This window comes from Montipora foliosa, chromosome 2 (genome assembly GCF_036669935.1).
Source record: "Montipora foliosa isolate CH-2021 chromosome 2, ASM3666993v2, whole genome shotgun sequence".
Lineage (NCBI taxonomy): Eukaryota > Metazoa > Cnidaria > Anthozoa > Scleractinia > Acroporidae > Montipora > Montipora foliosa.
Window position 1 is genome coordinate 52,937,022 of NC_090870.1, and position 17,500 is coordinate 52,954,521.

The following is a 17,500-nucleotide window of genomic DNA, read 5'->3' on the forward strand; positions in this document are numbered from 1 at the left end:
GAAAATGATGGCGCACGTGGAAGGCTGATGAATATATATTTTCTTTCAAACATCGGACCGAGGTTGGCCTGCATGCGGACGTCTCGGAAGACTTCCGCTCGTCTAAAAATAACTTTCGTGGACATGACATATCCCAAGGGCTGGACCGGGAGCCTCCTTCTCTGTCCCCTCAATTTCTCTTGTTTACACCAATTTTAGCGGAAATACCAATTATTTCCAGAAATTGCATAAGTTAACGTGACGTCACGGAACACGACTTGGGCCAGATTTTCGAAGACGTTCCCTCCTCCCGTTTTTCTTTCGGGGGGGAGGGGACGGCTACGCATAGGCCACTGAACGAGCAGATAGCGACTTCGAATTTTAATTTGAAGTACCTTTTGTGAACAGTCTGTGCGGAAAACAGCTCAATTACGTATGGGGAAATGAGAAGCTACGGGTAGCCTACATTTTGTGCGAAGGTTTCTTAGCCGATTTCCTATGCGAAAAAAAAACAGCATTTCAATGTTTTTTGTATCTTGGTCAATATCCAGTTTAATTCTGGAGTCCGAAGTCCAAAGTTTAAAACTGTTGTCAACGGCATTGATTCTAATCAAACCCAGTACAAAGATGCTTTACAATTTTTTTAATGCTATTTAAAATACGTAATACTTTTTTTTAACAATACCGGGAGAATTTTAAAATTAGGTAATTAACCCGATAGGCATGCGATTACCGGATATGGCATTGCGTGCAAGAAAAATATAAAAAACTCTTTTCCGGTCACGCACACAATTCTTTAATACAATAATACAAATTTTCCCCGTATTCTCTCACGTGGTGTAGTGATCCTCTCGGATTCCTTTGAATCAGGAGATACCAAGTTCGAATCTTACTAGGGTTGCCTAATCTGAAAAGTGTCTCTACAAGGCAATAAAATCTTGCGCATGCGCTGCACAACCACGACCCCCCCCCACCCCCCCCCGCCCCCCCTAAACAAAAAATCAGAGCCGAATCCTAAATGCGAACAATCTCGTTCCCAGGGTGTCTTCTCCCTCTCCAGCGGAAAGGAAGAAGAGAGATTCTAGGAACGATGCTCAATATTTTCACCTTTCATTATTTATTTTCCGAGTTCAGTGGCTCATGGCAACTGATTATTCAATACAAACGTTTTTCTTGAAGAAAATTCAAACAAATTAATTTGATCGTAAATATCATTTCCTACGGAAATTTAAACCCACAAAGTGTAGTCATTTGCCTTCGAATTCTGGGCATCCCATGATATCGTTTTCAGAACATTAGAATTCAAGATGGCCGCCGTATTGTTTTGATGTCCGACGTTTTTATGTCAGTCTTTCTGATCAATCTCTCAGTTTCAATTTTTCTCATCTGCGTGATTGCACGTTAATTTACCCTATATCCAAAAAATACATAATATTAAACAAATTCTAAAGCAAAGTTCGTCTTGCAGTTACGTTTTTTTACAAAATGTCCGAAGAAATTAGAGGAAAACGCGCTTTTCAGATGTTTGCCGCTCTATAAGTAGAGCAGCAAACAGACATATCATATCATATATCTTTATTTACCTCGAATTTTTAGAGTAGCTTGGTGTAGCTAATATCTCCGAGCTTTTACCCTCCCAACCATGATACACAACAGAAGACAGACCACAACACCGGGAACTACATGCCCTGCTCTTTTGGACAATTGTGCGGGTTCTTTTACTTCCCACAGGATTATGAACATTGAAGGGTTGTGAGACGGGACCTCCGGCTTATCGTTCTTATCCGAGAAGACTAGAGAGTCTAACCATTTGCAGATGTAATTACATAAGCAGCACTTTCTCCTCAGTTATTTAAAGACCCTGAGTATTGGTCCGGCCGTCGTTGAACTCACGACCTCCCGCGTGACAGCCCGGTGCTCAACCAACTGAGCCACCGGTGCGCGGTGGAGACGAGTGTTTGTTGCGTGGAACACATCCAGATTCAAACGAAAACAATCATTCTTTTCTTGCAGAAACGCAGTGACGAGAGGATCGGAAATTAAAAACGACAAATAGATGGGCGTGTTAGAGGCAAACAAAACAGCACACAGAATATATCTGGAGTAACAATAAATTAAAATAGTCAAACTTAATGTAAGGCGAGGGGTATTTCAATTTAAAAAAACACAAGACTGTAGTTTTAAATGATGGAATTAAAACAAGAAAGGAGTCATATGAGTAATATCTTCTTGTATGAATATATTTCCTTTAATTAATTAAAGTGCTACTACGATCAGAGAATCATTTTCTTTTTTTCGTCAGATTTTGATTCTACACTGGAAAAATTTTGAGGTTTGATTTTCGTCCAAAGTATGTTTATTTAACAAATAAAGAAGCCTTGACTGTGCTTTGTTCTGTAAAGCACGCAGGAAGCGGCTAGAGCACGAAAGAAGTGTAGGGGGAAACACGAGCCGATAGGCTAGTGTTTCTCCCTACTTCTTGAGAAGTAAGAAGAAAAAAACTGCCAGAAAAAACTCGACTCCGTTGTGCAGTGGTCCTCCTTTTCATACAAGTAATAAGTCTATTGTATAAATTGGTTTCGTCCGTGAAAATGAGCCTTCTCCGGAGAAATACGCTTCCTCCGTAGAAATACGCCTTTTCCGCAGAAACAGGCCTCCTCCTTGTCCGTAGATATGCCTTTTCCTCGAAAATGGATCCTCTCCGTGGAACTGGACCTTCTCAGTGGAAACGCCCTCCCAGGGGTTTGGGGTATCAAGAGAACATGGCTAATTTGAACTGGGAAACAGGGGAACAAAAACAATTTTAGGGATCAAAAAGCTGGAACAAGTTTTAAAATAATTTAGGCACATTTTTTCCTAAATGTAAGTGCAGCATACCTCCATCCCCTTCAACCACCTCTACCCATTGTTCTTCTCGTGAAACGAATTACCAGTCCTCTGGCTGATCACCGATCTGTCCCGCCACTTCCTGCCATAAGTTAACGATGGCGAACTTTTGTGGCACTTGTGGGGAAAATCTCGGCCAAATCTTTCGCTCTACGGCACCGTTGATGCCACATTTTTGCTTCAAATGTGGCATAAAATTCCAGCAAGGTCAGTGATAGCGCTTTTTTTCCCTTTTGTGTGTTGATATTAGTTGCGATTACACACACTCTCATTCCAAGGGTTACCAAGGGAAAATTGGCTTGGTTTCTCAGCCATGTTAAGGCATTGTTTACTCGCTTTTTGGACATAGTTACGTTAAGAAAGGAAGCCATGGTTCAACGTTACTGAAACTTGGCATGCATTCTATCTTAAGGAACGTTCAAAGTGTTCAATTTTAGGTCGCGTGCCCTGCAACTTTCGCCATGTTGGCGTTTTAAAGTTTCTTTTAAAATTAACAGCAGAGTCACTCTCTCTGATAGGAACAGGACGGCTGTTCCAGAATCTAGGAACTGCAACAGCAAATGCGCGGTCTCCAAATCTTGCACCAGGTGCGAGGAGCCTAGAGAAGACCCAAGGGAGTAGCATCCCGGGGTCTTGACTTGAAAAAAATCTTGCAGATACATTGGCGCCATGCCCCTGAGAGCTTTGAACACAAGAAGGGCTTTCTGTTCGAAGAGAGATTGCTCAAGCTTTCGTCGCTCAGACATTCAATACTTTGCTAGTTCACCATTCTGTAGCTTGAACTGAAGTGGCAACGCGCGAAACAGATGCAACGAATAAACCATCAAACACCATGTACACAATATATTGGATACAAACAGACTTGAGCACCTACTGGCAGCACTCGTTCTGCGTAACTATATAATTTTAGCTTTATTTCCCATCCTTAAAAGCCAATATTATAACTTTGGTTTTGCTAACACCGTTGGTAAAAGGAAAGGAAAGGAAAGGAGAACCAACAAACTCAACCCACATATGACGCCGAGTCGAGGAATCGAACCTGAGCCACATCGGTGGGAGGCGAGTGCTCTCACCTCTGCGCCATCCCTGCGCCATCCCTGCACCCCCAGTCTAGATCAGTCTAGATGAATTTCATTCACACAAGGACTGCCTTAATGTCATTTTCAACCCATGTCGCCTTCAAGCCGCTTCGCCGTGAGCTATGGCCGATCTTGTCCCGAATGGGAATATCAAGGAAAAAACCAACTCATTGGGGCTGCAGATCCGGTGAGAGAAAGTGTGAACCTATAATACAGAAGATTTCATTATCGGAAACTGTTTCCTTTAAGCGAATATGTCCACAAGCGAAAGAGTTTTTCAGCTTGTTAAAGATTCACAATGTCACCTTTGGTGGAAGAAATGGAAATGCCCTCGTTACTGGCCGTTCCACCTTACCTCCTCAAATTCAAAACAATGTGTATGACGACGTGAACACCGACAATCTCGACCAGGAAACGCGTCGCCTTTTACCGCGGTTTGGTTTAATAAATGCAAGATCTCTGAAAAACAAAATCGACGAATTTGCAGCATCTGTTGTATGTAATAACATAAACGTTGCCGCTGTAACTGAAACGTGGTTTCAACATGATATTTTGGATAGTTTTATCTCTGTTGACGGATATGAAATACATCGAAAGGACAGGCAGCTAGTAAGAGGTGGTGGTGTATGCATCTACCTTTCACAATCTCTGGAGGGAAAACGGTGTTTGGACTTGGAAAGTCCTGATTTTGAGTGTATGTGGGTATGGTTACGCCCTAAACGCTTACTAAGACCATTATCAGGACTTGCAGTCTGTGTTGTCTACCATCCACCGGACAAGAGTGTTGAAGATCAAAGTCGCCTGCGCGATTACCTAATTAGCTCCACCGATGTCATAAAGAACAAGTACCCTGATTCTGGAAAAGTAATATTAGGGGACTTTAATAACCTATAAGTATTAGTGACACTATATCTAGTCACGATTTAAAGCAAATCGTACAACGACCCAATACAGGCGAAGCTATTCTTGATTTGATTATAACTAACTTAGATTCTTTCTATTTTCCACCACAGGTATCATCCCCACTAGGATCTTCGGATCATAATTCAATTCTATGGTCACCTTGTAATTATAATTATAATTATAATAATGTTAATAATAAGTATTTGAGGAGGCCCGTGCGTCGTTTTCCCGAGTCGAGGAAAGGGTGGTTTTGGCTTGTGGCCTTGGGCGTAACACCTGGTTTGGAAATTGGGGAACTAATCCTACCACAAGGAAGGATTACGTTTTTGCAAACATTGGCCGTGTAGCACTTATATTTGAAGAGACTAACTGACGAGAGTGTAATGTGAGTGAGGGGTAACGCTCACATGGTTCATGCGGGGTAGAAAACTAGCGCTTCACATTACGCTCTAGTCAGTTAAATCCTACCACAGACGAGTTGGCCCAGTCTTTTACATCTGATGTAACGGAAGCAATGAACTTGTACTTTCCAACCAAGTACGTGAAATGTCCCCCCATCGACAAGCCCCGGCTTACTCCGAGCATAAAACAGTTAATCAAAGAGCACCAGAGATCCTTCCATTCAGGTGATGCTACAGTGACGGCTTGGCGAACTTCGGTCAAAATACCTCAAGGCAAAAATATATTTTGCATAGAACTACATGCAACAAGTGGTATTCTCAAATTTTTGGAGCGATAAAACCAAAATGTAGCAACAAATTACCATTAGGCGAACAGTGCACTCGCCAGCCCGAATCCGCTTTCCAAGCGTAGGGAATTCAATGCTGGCGCTGTTGATGGAACAAGTTTCCACAAATTCCGCGAGGAAACAAGTTAACAACATAACTTGTATCGTATGTATGAGTTCAACGATATAACGATGAGAGATGCCCGGAAATGTCACTCCACGGACATTTAAAAATAGGTACGCAATGCGTACATGTGAGGGCTTCGCTGTTTTCCCCAAAAGGTCTGCCACACTTGCATCTCATCCCCTCAGCCTTTTGATACTCCTCCCTTACTCAGTAAACCCCTCTAATATTGGTTTGTTTCCAGGGAAATTTGCCAAGACCTCGCATTACGATAAGCACGCTCCCCTGCAACGCAAGATATTAAGACGAGTTTTTTTTTAACTTCGAGCATTGCGCGGCCAAAAATACCATAATAATCTTTTGCCGCCAGTCAATTTTAGTTGGAAACACGCGTGTTTCGCGCCAGGGAATATTTTGATGGCCGCAATAATCATTTCGACTCACAAAAAGTCCTGTTCCCTGGCTCATTTCTAACCTTTGTCGGAAGGATATGAAACATTTTGTGGTAGAAAAACCCCTAGGATGCAAATGGGAAATTTGCTTCAGTAGACTTGCCATGAGATGCGAACAATGCCGGCCGTTTGTCACAGAAGTTATGGCTGATTCTGACGGTTTGAGACGGTTTACTGTCGATACTATCTTGCCAAATCAATTCATTAAAGGTATGTAATTGTTTTACTTCTATAACCTAAGTTATTTCAATAACAATTGATACTTTAAAACTCTGAAATCTCTTTGAAAGGCTGTGTTAAAGCACAATTAGCGTAAGGGTCGAGCGTTAAGCCGGTCGAGCTCAACTTGCGTTCTCCAATTCATTGAGCGAGATTTTCCCTAGAGAAAAAAAAGCTCAAACGAGATTATTTGTGAACGTTATGAAACTGCCAACATTTCAAAATGAAGGTTTTGACTTCACCTGTTCTGTTGAAACCGTAATTTTGTTAGTTGTTTCAGCGTAAACGGAATGTACATCCTTGAGTTTTTATGCGTTTAAGAATTGAAAATAAGATACACCGTTGTGCGAAACCCATATTACTTACCTCGTTCTTGTCAGGCTACGCTGCAAAAATCTTGTTGTACCAAGGATTGCACGTCTTAATTGAAAATTTCTAGATGTTCTACACTTGATTTGAGCATTATTTGCTTTAAATGTATTTGAACCGGTTGTCTGATCTCGCCTCAAACTTGCAGGGTAGTGCATTTCTCAACTTTAAACATCGCCCTTTCAGCAAGAGATCTGCTTCCATTTGGTAAGTACTGGATTACTGATCATACTGTTATTTTGAACATCACCTCTGGTGCTTTCACTTTGCATAGTAAAATGCTTTTGAAATCATGAACTTTTCCAATCATCCGCGATTCCTTCGTGGCAGATATAATTGGTTAACGAATTCTTTATGGCAGCACTGTTTATCCGCTTTGTTGTAAGTTCATTGTATAGTGTACCAGACATATGTCACTACAATACAGAACGGTTAAGTGCAAGCTTTTCAGTGCTACCTAAATAAATGTGGTTTTGTTTTGAACCAGTTGCGTAATTTTAGTTTGAAAATACAATACCTCAATTTGTTCACATAATTGACATTCGAAACCACTTGCGTTCGAGCTTCCTTCACGTGCGAGCGTTCTTCAGCCTGACGGTTGTACTTTTCATATTTGGACACCAACATTCTTTGCCTTGTACATTATTTTTGGAAAGTTCACATCATTTCCAAGAATTTTTATTGCTCAAAAAAGCGAAGGTGATGCCAAAAAACTTAAGTTAGACTGCTGGCGTGTGGAAAGAGCGAAGCTGTTGAAATGTCCTGTTAGATGGTGTTGGAAGATGTACCACTGTAGCAAAAATATGTTCGTCCTGAATTTTCTTGTACCGGAAACAGTCATATATTATTTGTTAATGTCTTTGCTTTGCTCATTAATCCTGGAGTTATGTCTGGTTTACATTGGCTCCTCAGCATTTCAGCTAAACGAGTTAGCAGCTTATCTACCACGATGAAATACTCCGCGCCAAGTTTTGTGCAAATATTAGAGTCCTGCCTTCTCTGCCATTATTTTGAAATTTTCCGCAGATAAACCCTTAAAAATTGTACTAAAGCTTATAGGTCTAATCTCTAGGAGTTCACATTAATGTTTACAATGTATATCTGTCATAAAAGGCAGACTTGTTTTGCTTAATTGAACCACAAAACAGGTTGATTTCCTCCTCCTAATAATTCACTTATCCATGATTTTTGTTTTTCATCACAGGGGCCACTTTTATAAGATGAATACTCTTCACTGTCTAGATGCCATATGGATAAATTCTAAGACAAAAGCAATGGTTTCTGGTGGACGTTTATGACTATATTGGCGTCTTATTTTCGGAAGTGCTGCTCCTGGACCATACATCTTACTATAAAGTCTAGCTTTTGTTAATTCGTAGTCTGTGCATGATACTTCTTCTCCTCGACTGTTAGTAAACCTGAACATTTGCTTAATTTCCTTATTTGTGTATTGCTGTGCCACACAGTTTAACAGTTCAACCCATTTGGGACTTCCAGGTCTCTCTCTGGAGTAGCTGAGAGCTAAGAGCTAAGCCCTCCATGATGTTAGCATTTGCATTCACTTTTTCCTGAATGGAATTTGAAAGAAGTGAAGACAATGGCTTGCTCCTTTTACTTTTTACTTCTAGTAAGAAACACCTCCTAGAGAGTGAGGTTCGCATATTTACAATCATGTTTCCAAAACATTGCTAAAGCCAGTATGCGTGCAAAGTACTGATAGAGGTGAAAAATATTGTGATCTTATTTTTTTATTATCAAAGGTAAAGGAAAAATGTCCTGCCGTTGAATTAGTCAGTAATAATTACTGACTCTGATCTGATTATTAGAATGCAAAAAGAGTACTCTTTATAGCCTGGATTAGAGAACCTAGTACAGGCTGAAATTTGGCATTTTAAAAATACCCAAAAATATAAGAACCTGCAGAGCCTGGCAAAGAAAAAGAGGTACTTTTACAAAAAAATCACCCTCGAGAAAACTCCTGTTATAGACCTAATCGGCTAACTCAATGTTGTACCCAATTCAACCCTTTGGGAAAAAAACGTTTTGTTTCAGGTATTTCCATATCATTTAAATATGAATGGTACATTATAATGCAAATACAATACACAAAGAATCTTAATCTCGCGAGATTTGAATTGGGTACAACATTGAGTTAGCCGATTAGGTCTATTGTGTATATGTTTTCTTTGATTGGCATTTTATTGGATTTTCTCTAGAAATATGTTTTCCATAAAGCTACAGTGCAATACTGTCTACATATCTTATGAATAAAATATAGAAATTTATTGTTGTTCCTCTGAGAAATAAGAACCTATTAAGAAACTACATGTAATCAGCCTGAATTATGAAAAAATAGCCTCAAATATTAGAACCTGCTCAGCCTGACCTCGAAAATTCTAGGTTCTTATGTGTGGGTCTTTACTGTATTTTGCAGGGTTACCAGTAGTAACTTTTACCCTGTTGTACAAGCATGACAGTATGCCATGTTTTCAGTTTCGCGTGCATGGGAGATCCTTGAATTGTGTTCATCTTTTCATTACCAATCCTAATAAACTGAAAAACCAACTAGTAAGGTAGAATATGTATGGTAGAATTTTACCATGTGAGTTAAAAGAAGGAAAGTTTACCCCATCAAATTGGCCTTCAAGAATTTCCTGGCAGATCTGTTCATTTGAGGCACCCATGTTTTCAACTTCTGTTTTAAGTTCAGCCACTTTTTACCTTGTGCAGTTTTAAAGTTTGTTTCAAATCCTCCGCTGAGTTTGCTTTGACGTCAGTTCATATGACACTGGGGCAAAACCAACTTGATTTTGAATAGAATTGTTTGCAGACAGGGGCTGTGGAACACTTTTATTTACACTGGGTGACAGCCTGTGCAACCTTACATAACATGCACCACAGCACCTTAAACTGCTTATGAGGGCCACACAGCCAAACTTTTTTTCCAAAAAAGTTTTCTTAGCTTCAGGGAACAAATCATCTACTGACTTTGGGAGATATGTCCAGGTTTGACCCTAATTAGATGCACGCGGATTTCAATAAGCGTCACGAAGTGTCCCCTTGCTCTTCTCGCCAACTTCAACATCACTTGTGTCTCAGAATACAGACAATTTATGTCACAAAGTGTCCCCCAAATGCTACTCTTTAAGTGAAGACTAGCTGCTGCATTTACCCAAAGCTAAAAATAATGCTGACCTTTACCCTTACCTTATTGTTGAAAATAGGTAGCAAATGCTTAGACATAAAGGGACACTTTGTGTTGGATGTCAAAATTGGGCATGTGTCTAATTAGGGTCAAACCTGGACATAAGTGGACTTTGGTAGTGACTTTAAATGTTTTAGCTTGTACAGGGGAGTTGTGCATTTGGATGCTGAACATCAGAGGCGGATAGTGGCATTCCTACAGGCTTGACATTTTTCCTTTAGCATCATTTATGGGACGAGATTCTTCCTTGTAGGTTTTTTATATATACTACAAGTAAGTACTGATGAAGACATTGTTTACAATCTCTGTGGCTCAGCTGGGACTAGTTTCTTTCTTTCTTTTTTTTTTTTTTCAATTCGTCACAAAGATCAAACCTTCAATAACTCTTTTTTTTTTAACTTTGATATAAGCTAGACTTAACTCTAGTGAATTGGAAAATGAAACATTTGTGGCTATTAAATTTTATGATAAATCAACTCAATCGAAATTGAAAGTTGACAATTGAAGCTAAGCTGAACACAATCTAGATGTGTAATTTTAAAGGGGGAACTGAAAAGGAAACACTTAAACACTGGGGGTCTCACGAATCTTTTTACGGAAGAAGTGTGCGGGAGATAAGCCGAAAATCAACTCTAAAGGAACCTATCCACGAATACTCAATACCTTTCAAAAAAAAAAAAAAAGGACAAAATTACCTTTTGCAAGGTCTAGCGATAGAGTACACCGAGCTGTAACGACAACAGCGGTCCGAAAACGATCTGTAGGAAACCTCACTGAACCGTAACGCAAGTGACAGAAGCTGCTTCCACATCAACTTGACTACCTCTAACTCGAATATCAGATCACCGGTCACAGACAAGGCAATGACAAAAGAACTGTTCACACTATTTTAATAGAAGTATAATAAGAATTCATCCTAGGTTTGCAGTCTCAAGATAGTCCAAAGGCAAGTCTTGAAACACTAATTCTAGACTGGATCTCTTATTAGCAGAGTCGGAGAACTCGAAATCTTACGGCAGAAAGATCTTTTCGAACAATTTGCGTACTGGTTATAACCTTGCAAGAAGGTTAAACTAAATACGATAAATTCACCGCTTCAAAACGTTTTTCAAAGCTTTACAGATCTTTCCGAAGTGACTGAATGAAATACCTGTGTAAAATGGTTGGCTAATCGCTTGCACTCAACACAACTTCTACGTGCTCTTCCACCGCGACACAATATGGCCGACGGTACATGTCCTGAGTAAGATGCGCGCAAGCTCTTATGGGATTTTTGGCCGCTGGCGCGCTTTATTGCTCGATGTTCAAAAAAATCTCGTCTTAACGGTTCCTTGGTTTAACGATACTCTTAAAGGAATGAAGAGATCTCGCCGTAATCTTGAGAAAAGATGAGGAGAAGTAATCTTCCCAGCGATATCTCAGCCTATAAAAAAGCATGTGAGGAGTACTGTGCTGCTCCTAAGGACGCAAAAACTAGGCACTAATCTAACCAAATTGGAGAATGTGCTGGAGACTTAAAAAAACATTTTTTAAGGTAGTCAACTCTCTATGCAAAGAACGTAGAGATAATCAACTTCCACCCTATACCTGTCCGCGTCAGCTTGCTGATAACTTTGGTGCGTATTTTTGCCAGAAAATTAAACTTATTAAAGAAAAGATTCAACGTCACACCAAGGAGTCTGAACCTCTCTACGGGATCTCTCCTCCTAAAGCAAAGATAACTCGCTTTGACTATGTTTCTGATGACACCGTTCACAAGATTATTCTCTCTGCATCTAATACCAGCTGTAAGCTTGATCTAATTCCATCATCTTTGGTCAAGAAATGTGCCGACGAACTTGCTCCAATTATTGCACGTATGGTCAATTCGTCACTCGAGAAGGTTACGTTTATACAAACGTTGGCCGTGTAGCGTAGATCTAACCCGAAGGTCGTGGGTTCAATTCCCACCCTGGTCAGAGATTTTCTCTGTCCTTGTGTGGGCCCATTTCCATCAGTAGGGCTAACGCTCAGATGGTTCATATGGGATAGAAATCTAGCACTTCACATTACACTCTATTCAGTTATCTCTGTTTAAAATATAAGTGCTACACGGCCAACGTTTGTATAAACGTAACCTTTCCTCGTCCCTCAGGGTAGTTGTCTTGGTTCAATACTCTTCATCCTCTACGCCTCACGTCTGTTCTACATCAATGCAACTCTACTTGTCCTTTCGTCCTTTATCAGAATTCTCTACAGACGATGCTATTAAAGCCATGGAAGCTACCACTGCTGAACTTAGAACTTGGATGGCAAGTCATCATCTTTCACTCAATGAAACGAAAACCGAATTTATCATAATTGGATCTCAGCACCAGCTTTCAAAAGTGAACATTGAAGGTGTTCTTGTTGGTTCATCGGTCATCAAGCCAGGCGAGTCTGTAAGAAACCTTGGAGCCTTGTTCGATAGAACTATGAGCATGAACACTCACGTCGGGAAGGTTTGCAGCAAAGCCCTTCGTTGATTATGTAACTTATGGCAGATCAGGAAATTCCTTTCTGAAGTTACAACCAAGACACTTATACATGCTTTCGTAACGTCCCATATCGACTATATTAATTCATTGCTTTATAACATTCCACGCTATCAGATTGATAACAGTGGCGGATCCAGACCTGGAGGTTTTGTTGTTTTATGGTATTTTGGTGGCTTTGATCCAAAAAAAGGAAGGGGGGGGGGGGGGGGCGGTGGGCCTCTCCTGGATCCACCCATGAATAGATTACACCCGCCCGCCTTGTCACATTACATCCGCCTTGGCGAATTTACACTGGCTCCCAGTTCAATTAAGAATTCACTTTAAGATTGCTCTCTTGGTCTTTAAGACCCTACATGGTCTGGCTCCATCATATTTAGCTGAAGTGACCCACCTAAAGACGTCAGGTCGTTGCTCTGTACGGACCGCCGTACAAAATCACGAACGCACAAAAATTTCCGTTTTGAATATATTTCACTCTTTAGCTGGAAAGTCCTCTTTAACTAGCTTGTTCTTCAGTCATGTGATGGAGAATGAATCGCCTTCAAACGTATACTCGCATGGGATTTCCAGGAGATAACCTCCTCCTCTGTTAACTCACTTCGTTGCTTTAAAAAATGTTACACATATTATACCGTTAACAAGGTTGCATCTTTGTTTAAAGTATTACTCGCTTGAAAGAGTGTTGATTGTCCTAGTGTTTCCTTGCATGATGTGCCTTTAAAATTGACATTAGACCACGCCCAGTCAATATTTTTTTGTGATCCTGTATTTAGCGGCCAGTTCCTCAAGTCCCGAGGGTGTCTGTTATATACAGGTTCGACTGTACTTCATATTTTACGTAGAGATACATGCAATATTTATTTATTTATACAAATTATATACTCAAAGACCATCGCGTTTCTGATTGGTCATTGACGATTGCATAAATAGGTTGTAAGTTGCTAAGGACACAATATCCGCGGAGTAATTTTGAGTATATAGGATAAATAAAATATCGTTCGTGCATTTCATGATTTATGTTCATTTATTATCTTTTGAAAGTTCTCAAATAGACCTCATTACGGTTGTGTGCTTAGTTAACTGGCCTTTAAATGAAAGTGAGGTTGGTGTTGACCATGTTATGATACAAAACTCCATCCTTTTCGTATGTTAATGATGTTGTTGTCATGCTAATTAGTAAGAATTTACATAAGAAAAGCATTGAGGTTTCTATCGAAACAAGGTCAACTCCAGCCTTATTTTCGTTCATAGGCCAGTTAACTAAGCACACAACTGTAAAATGGACTATTGCACTTGCTTAACGGCTCGATAAACTTCAAAACATCACTCAAGCCCATAAATAACGAAATACACGAGCGATTTTTATTTGCTATTTTCTCAAAATTACTCCAAGGCCATTAGGAAAAATTCTAAAAGATGAAAATTCTAGAGAATACAGTTGTATGTTGTCTTGATTGGTATGCATTGAAAGAGATTTAATTAATTAAGGTGGTTCCCAAGAGTATTTGCGAATATCCTCACTACAGGGTACGAGTTTCAAAAGGAAACCCAGTTAATTTCTCTTAAAATTTTCCCTGTAGAGATTTACTAGTATGGGTACCGACAGGAGCCCATCTGGTACCGATATAAGACCATATAATAAGGCCAGGAACCCATGACCCGGAGCCTACAACTCTACTGTGTTCGTGTAACGGCGTTTTCACAGACCGATTTATTTTTTGATTGAATTTCCCGCGAATGAGACTCCCACAGGAGCCCGATGACCAATTACAAGAAATTAAGCTGACGTCATAGGGTCACCGAACCGGAACTGCCTTTGCTTTTTGCTTTTTGGTGTCAATTTTTACCGCGCACCGGTGGCTCAGTTGGTTGAGCACCGGGCTGTCACGCGGGAGGTCGTGAGTTCAACCCCGGCCGGACCAACACTCGGGGTCTTTAAATAACTGAGGAGAAAGCGCTGCCTTTGTAATTACATCTGCAAATGGTTAGACTCTCTAGTCTTCTCGGATAAGGACGATAAGCCGGAGTTCCCGTCTCACAACCCTTCAATGTTCATAATCCTGTGGGACGTAACAGAACCCGCACACTTGTCGTAAAGAGTAGGGCATGTAGTTCCCGGTGTTGTGGTCTGGTCTTTCTGGTCTGGATAGGGTAGGGTGGAGCACCTCGCATAGGACCTCGAGTCCTATTCGTACTCCTTCCCTCTGGGCAGGTTTGCCCAGTAGAAGAGACAAACCAGATGTCTCGTAAAACAAAACAAAACAAAACCTAATTCGCGGGAAGGGCTAGTCTAAAAATAAACCTACTTGTGAAAACGCCGTTTCACAGACGCTGTATGGAAGTTGCACGCTCCAGATGGGCTCCTGATAAGGCTTATTTTTTGGTGTCAATTTTTGGATTAAGGCCGTTACCATGGCAGCATCAGGCAGACGTATGTATTCCTATTTTTGGATTAAATTCCTCAATATTTATACTTTTATTCGGTGAAGTTTTTTTTATTATTTGCAACATTATGGAAATGATATTGCCTGACCTTTTGACGTGGTAAAAAGTCAAGGTCTTTCAGACGGTTTTGCCAATATTCTGTAATTTGTCATTTTTAATTTCTAAATATATTTCATTAGCTTTTACAGATATTAACAAATATAGGGTATTTGATAGGAACTGTATGTGGTTAGAACTGAGCCAATTTTCAAAGAAATTTACCGAAAAAATAGCAGTTAATTTCACAGATTTGGTCACGCTGACGTCATAAAAATCTGAAAAACACGCGCGTTTCAGGCCTTATGCGCCACACTAGTGCTCAGCTTGCGCGCGGCCCTAAAACTTTAAGGGTGGCTACACTTGCAATTTTCATCGTCACCTTTGTTTCAAATTATTGGATTGTAACAAGGGACAATAATCTATTGATGGTTTGCATCTGCCGTCACGGCGGCCATATACAAAACTTGTGTGGCCATTTTCTATTGTTTTGTACACCGACATGGCCGTCTCATGCATCACGTGGATGCAAACCACGAATTGTTACCCACAAAGTATTGATTTGTAATGGACGAAAATTTTTATACTCATTATCCGTCTCCAATAATTTGTGGGCTACAATTGTCATTCGTTACCATCCAATAATTCGTGGGTGACAATAGGCCTTACGCATGATAACGAAATATGCTCAAAATTCACCACCTAGCCTCGTTTGCACAAACTTATTCTCATTATCTGGACATGGAATACTGTCCGCAGGTGGGTATTCTTTACAAGTTTGCTCCTTTGGCATTTAGCTCACGTTAAAATTTACAAGTCGAGGCTTGGTGATGAAATTAGGTAGCCAGATGTTAACGCTCATAAGGGTTGTTGGTATGAAAGGTATTGAGAAAAAGGATAATGATTGCGGCGTTTAACAATCAGTCTAGCGTTAAATCAAGTTCTATTTGTTCAGTGTTCCCCTATGGATTCAACACCAGTGATTTGACAATAGAGTACTGTCAACACCAGTGTTACACTGTGTTTCTCTCATGTGTGACCGCAACCAAGGTCTGTGCAACGCCCACTGAATTTACATGATTAAGGCTGTTCCCCTCGGAATTGGGTATGGGTGGAAATCGCGTTACGTCATCGCCACGATGTTGGTGGACAAAAAGAAACGTTCTCTCATTAGCTCCTTTTGTTCGTCCACCAGCAATTCTTCATTGCAACATTGTTATTTGTGTCTCTAGAGATTGTTTGCAAACCACCTATAGGTAATTGCCTATTTATAGGGCGTTTTTCAGAGCATTCATTTTCTCTATCGCAAAGAAGTCTACGAGTTACATGCTGAGTCGTTTAAAGCTTATTTCGAATCCGTTGGTGATGTCCGACATCGAGGAAGACGAAAGAATAGCCGACACAAGAAGATAACGCGGTGAGTTTGCGACTTCCGAAAACCATGCGTTGGTTCAGCAAGTTTTGGACTTTTTAAGTATTAATGTCAACTCAACTTGATCCTCAGGGAAAGAAACTCGAGGCGAAACAGGCGTTCGACATAGACACGGTCCAACTGAAGTACAAAGAAAACCAAAAGCAATTTAAGCTCAACGTACAGCTCGACAACATTGGAGCAGATACAAGCATCAAACTGAAGAAACCAACAGCAGCAGCAGCAGCAGCAAAAAAGCTCATTCACAAGCGGAAGCAAAGATCGTCGATTGGTACAAAGTCGAAGAATACAAATCAGAACGTCAGGCTTTGCGTCCACGAACAACAGGCAACAGAAGCAGCCAGCCATGAAAGAAAGCGGGAAAAAGACCTCAAACGTGTCGATGAGAAACTGCAAAGGTCCGCTCACGCCTGTCTCTGATGATCAGATTTTTCATGGTAAGTCTCAGTAACTTACTTTAACAGGTATAATGGTACTTGGACTTCTCGTGCTACTCTGCAAGAGTATCCATTCTAAATGTATTGTACCGAATTTATTCACTTATAAGACGCACTCGGTTATAAGACGCACCCTAAACTTTCGAAGACGATTTGTGTCAAGTAAGCTAAATGAAATTTCACCTAAATACACTGTTATAAGGCGCACCCAGAATTACGGGAAATTTTGTTAAACCACTTACAACAATTGCTTCCAAAAGTTACTAATTTCGGGGCTTTCATTCTCAAAACAAAAGCGAAAAAGTCACAAATTACAAACAATAGCAAAAAAGTCACACATGGACAATAGCATAAAAGTCAAATCCTGAACATGGACTAAACCCGATGAGATTCGAGTTGCCAGCCACAAAAACACTGGATTTCACGGGAAACTGAACAGAGCCGACCTTTCCCTGCGGAGGCGGTAAACAGAGTTTCACGGTCGTCCTAGCAGTGACGGTTTCTGTACACAAGAAGGCCTGGATGAACGAAGAAGATTTGTTCATTTTCCTTTATCGGAGTATTTAATAGCGGCCATGACAATTTTTTCGAATGATTTGTAGTCAAGTTTGCCTCATTTCGTGGGAGGGAGGTTAGAAATTTGTTTCTGCTTTTTGGCACGTTCGCTCTTTGCTGAAATCACCTCGGCTTT

At 40.5% G+C, this 17,500-nt stretch overlaps 1 protein-coding gene and 1 long non-coding RNA gene across 4 annotated transcripts in view; both read left to right on the forward strand.

Annotated features, from left to right (window-relative positions):
• LOC137990944 (seminal plasma protein HSP-1-like) overlaps window positions 1-2,248 on the forward strand; it is a 19,411-nt gene extending 17,163 nt beyond the window's left edge. For all 3 annotated transcript variants that reach the window (XM_068836066.1, XM_068836065.1, XM_068836067.1), the window contains one exon: window positions 1,993-2,248. Coding sequence is in view for 1 of the 3 variants with exons in the window: in XM_068836067.1 (XP_068692168.1) it covers window positions 1,993-2,003 (11 nt within the window). In the remaining 2 variants the exon portion in view is untranslated. The remainder of the gene's footprint in view (window positions 1-1,992) is intronic.
• A 3,862-nt stretch (window positions 2,249-6,110) lies between these two features.
• Window positions 6,111-7,982, forward strand: LOC137990945 (uncharacterized). The gene is made up of 3 exons (XR_011121581.1): window positions 6,111-6,360; window positions 6,887-6,945; window positions 7,943-7,982. It is a non-coding gene; the product is annotated as an uncharacterized lncRNA (long non-coding RNA).
• Window positions 7,983-17,500: the final 9,518 nt, after the last annotated feature.